Source organism: Oculina patagonica, chromosome 2 (assembly GCF_052425735.1).
Source record: "Oculina patagonica isolate OP01 chromosome 2, crgOcupat, whole genome shotgun sequence".
In the NCBI taxonomy this organism is placed as follows: Eukaryota; Metazoa; Cnidaria; class Anthozoa; order Scleractinia; family Oculinidae; genus Oculina; species Oculina patagonica.
Window position 1 is genome coordinate 26897527 of NC_135759.1, and position 1633 is coordinate 26899159.

General features: G+C 42.3%; 1 protein-coding gene across 1 annotated transcript; it reads right to left on the reverse strand.

Moving 5' to 3' along the window:
- Window positions 1-272: 272 nt before the first annotated feature.
- On the reverse strand, window positions 273-1245 carry LOC144643862 (uncharacterized protein KIAA1958-like). Its single transcript, XM_078503248.1, has one exon. The coding sequence runs from the start codon at window positions 1243-1245 to the stop codon at window positions 310-312; it is 936 nt and encodes a 311-aa protein (XP_078359374.1). The 3' UTR covers window positions 273-309.
- Between the last annotated feature and the right edge of the window lie 388 nt (window positions 1246-1633).

A 1633-nucleotide genomic window follows, 5' to 3' on the forward strand; every position in this document is an offset into this window, starting at 1 on the left:
GTTTGTAGAAAGCGTCGGAGACTGATTTAAAGTGTTAATGTTGATGGAGAAATTGCCACCTTGAATAACTGCGCCACTGAATAGTGCCATGGACTGCTGCTTTCCACCATTCTGAGAGTCGGAGGACTGCGAACAAGCTGTCTCAGAAGAGGACGAAGCTGAGGTACCAGCCATCACACTGCTTAGCACTTTTGACATGTGCATCTGTTGCTTCGTTGAAACAGTGCTGTAATTTTCTATGCTCTTCAAATTCTTATGGCCAGATAGTTGTGCGATTTGCGTAGGTGGAATGTCGTGTTCACTTAGCGTCTAGATCATTGTCTTTCGGCCGCTATGATTTCGAAGCCTGTCGTTTTCAATTCCTGCTTTCTGAACCATGGTCTTCATTAAACCATTGAGTTTGTTTTTGCCGACAGGACCGGACTTGAACCAGCCTTTTGTTGTGAGCGAGTCCGTCTTCAAACCGTTGTTTACAGCCAAATAAAAGGGAGCATCATCTTGATTCATTTCCTCAGGTCTCTTCCTGGCAAAACATTTGTAGACTGCGACAGGATCTCTTTCAGTTCCGTCGGTCGCAAACATTTTCGGCGGTACGGTTCTGACATCGCTGCAGTCTGATCCCGTTCTAGTTTTTGTTTGTCTTTCATTGAACTCCAAGTACTCGACTCCGCTTGCCGTTTTCAGTAGCTTTATATCTCCCCAGCACATATCACGATGTTCTTGGCACCCACGGAGTCCGAAGTGAAGAGTGTTGTTTAGCCAGAGCGTGTTCAGAAGTGCCTCGGGACTACACATACCGAGCAAACCCTTCTCGTACAATATTTTCAACTCTTCGCTTGTCAAAGCTACCGACGCTTTCGGTTTATTTCCTTTTCCTTGCTTTTTTAGCTGCTTTTGTTTAGACTGTAGAACTTTCCTGGTTTTCTCAAACACCAAGTCGTTGATTATGCTTACAGAATAGCTCTTTTTCTTCAGGTGTCTTTCGAAGCTAGCCACTAAACTTCGAAGAGAAGTCGGTTCGTATTCATTTCCATCTTTGGTGCGGACGGCAATGATGAATTGGCTGATGTATTCATTCAGCTCAACAGCCGGAATATCTTCTATTTTTCTGTCTTCGTTCTTCGTTATCAAAAATCTTTCAAGCAATTTTACATCTCGTTCAGTTTTTTGAGCGGTGTTTTTGTTTTCCTGTTCTAAAATGAATTCTTCAACTGAGGAAACAGAAGCAAACCTTCCCTCGGCCATTTTTTAAAGCGCGGGATTTCTTGTCGGCAACGGCTGTGGGATGACGTTTCCTTCAATACGTTCATTCATCACCAGTGAAAATTCGTCGTTCGCGTTGCCAATTGGACGAACGATATTTTTTCACAGTGAAATTTTGTCGTTCGTGCTCCTGATTGGCTAATCTCTGAATCAGTACGATTTTTACTCCCTACGATTTTCATGAGTAAATCTCAGTACCTATGAAATAAAAAAAGATACTGGAGATTTTTAAGTTTTGTTAACCAGGAGTTTTAACGTGATAATGATAATGATAATGCATTTATATAGTGCATTTTTCATATGTATATGTTCTAATGCGCTGTACACATACTGGCGGGTGTACCGTATCTCACAAACTGTAGCCACGCTG

What these genes read in the sequence shown, in the direction of transcription:
- LOC144643862 (XM_078503248.1), bottom strand. Translation starts at nt 1,245, where the DNA reads ATGGCCGAGGGAAGGTTTGCTTCTGTTTCCTCAGTTGAAGAATTCATT.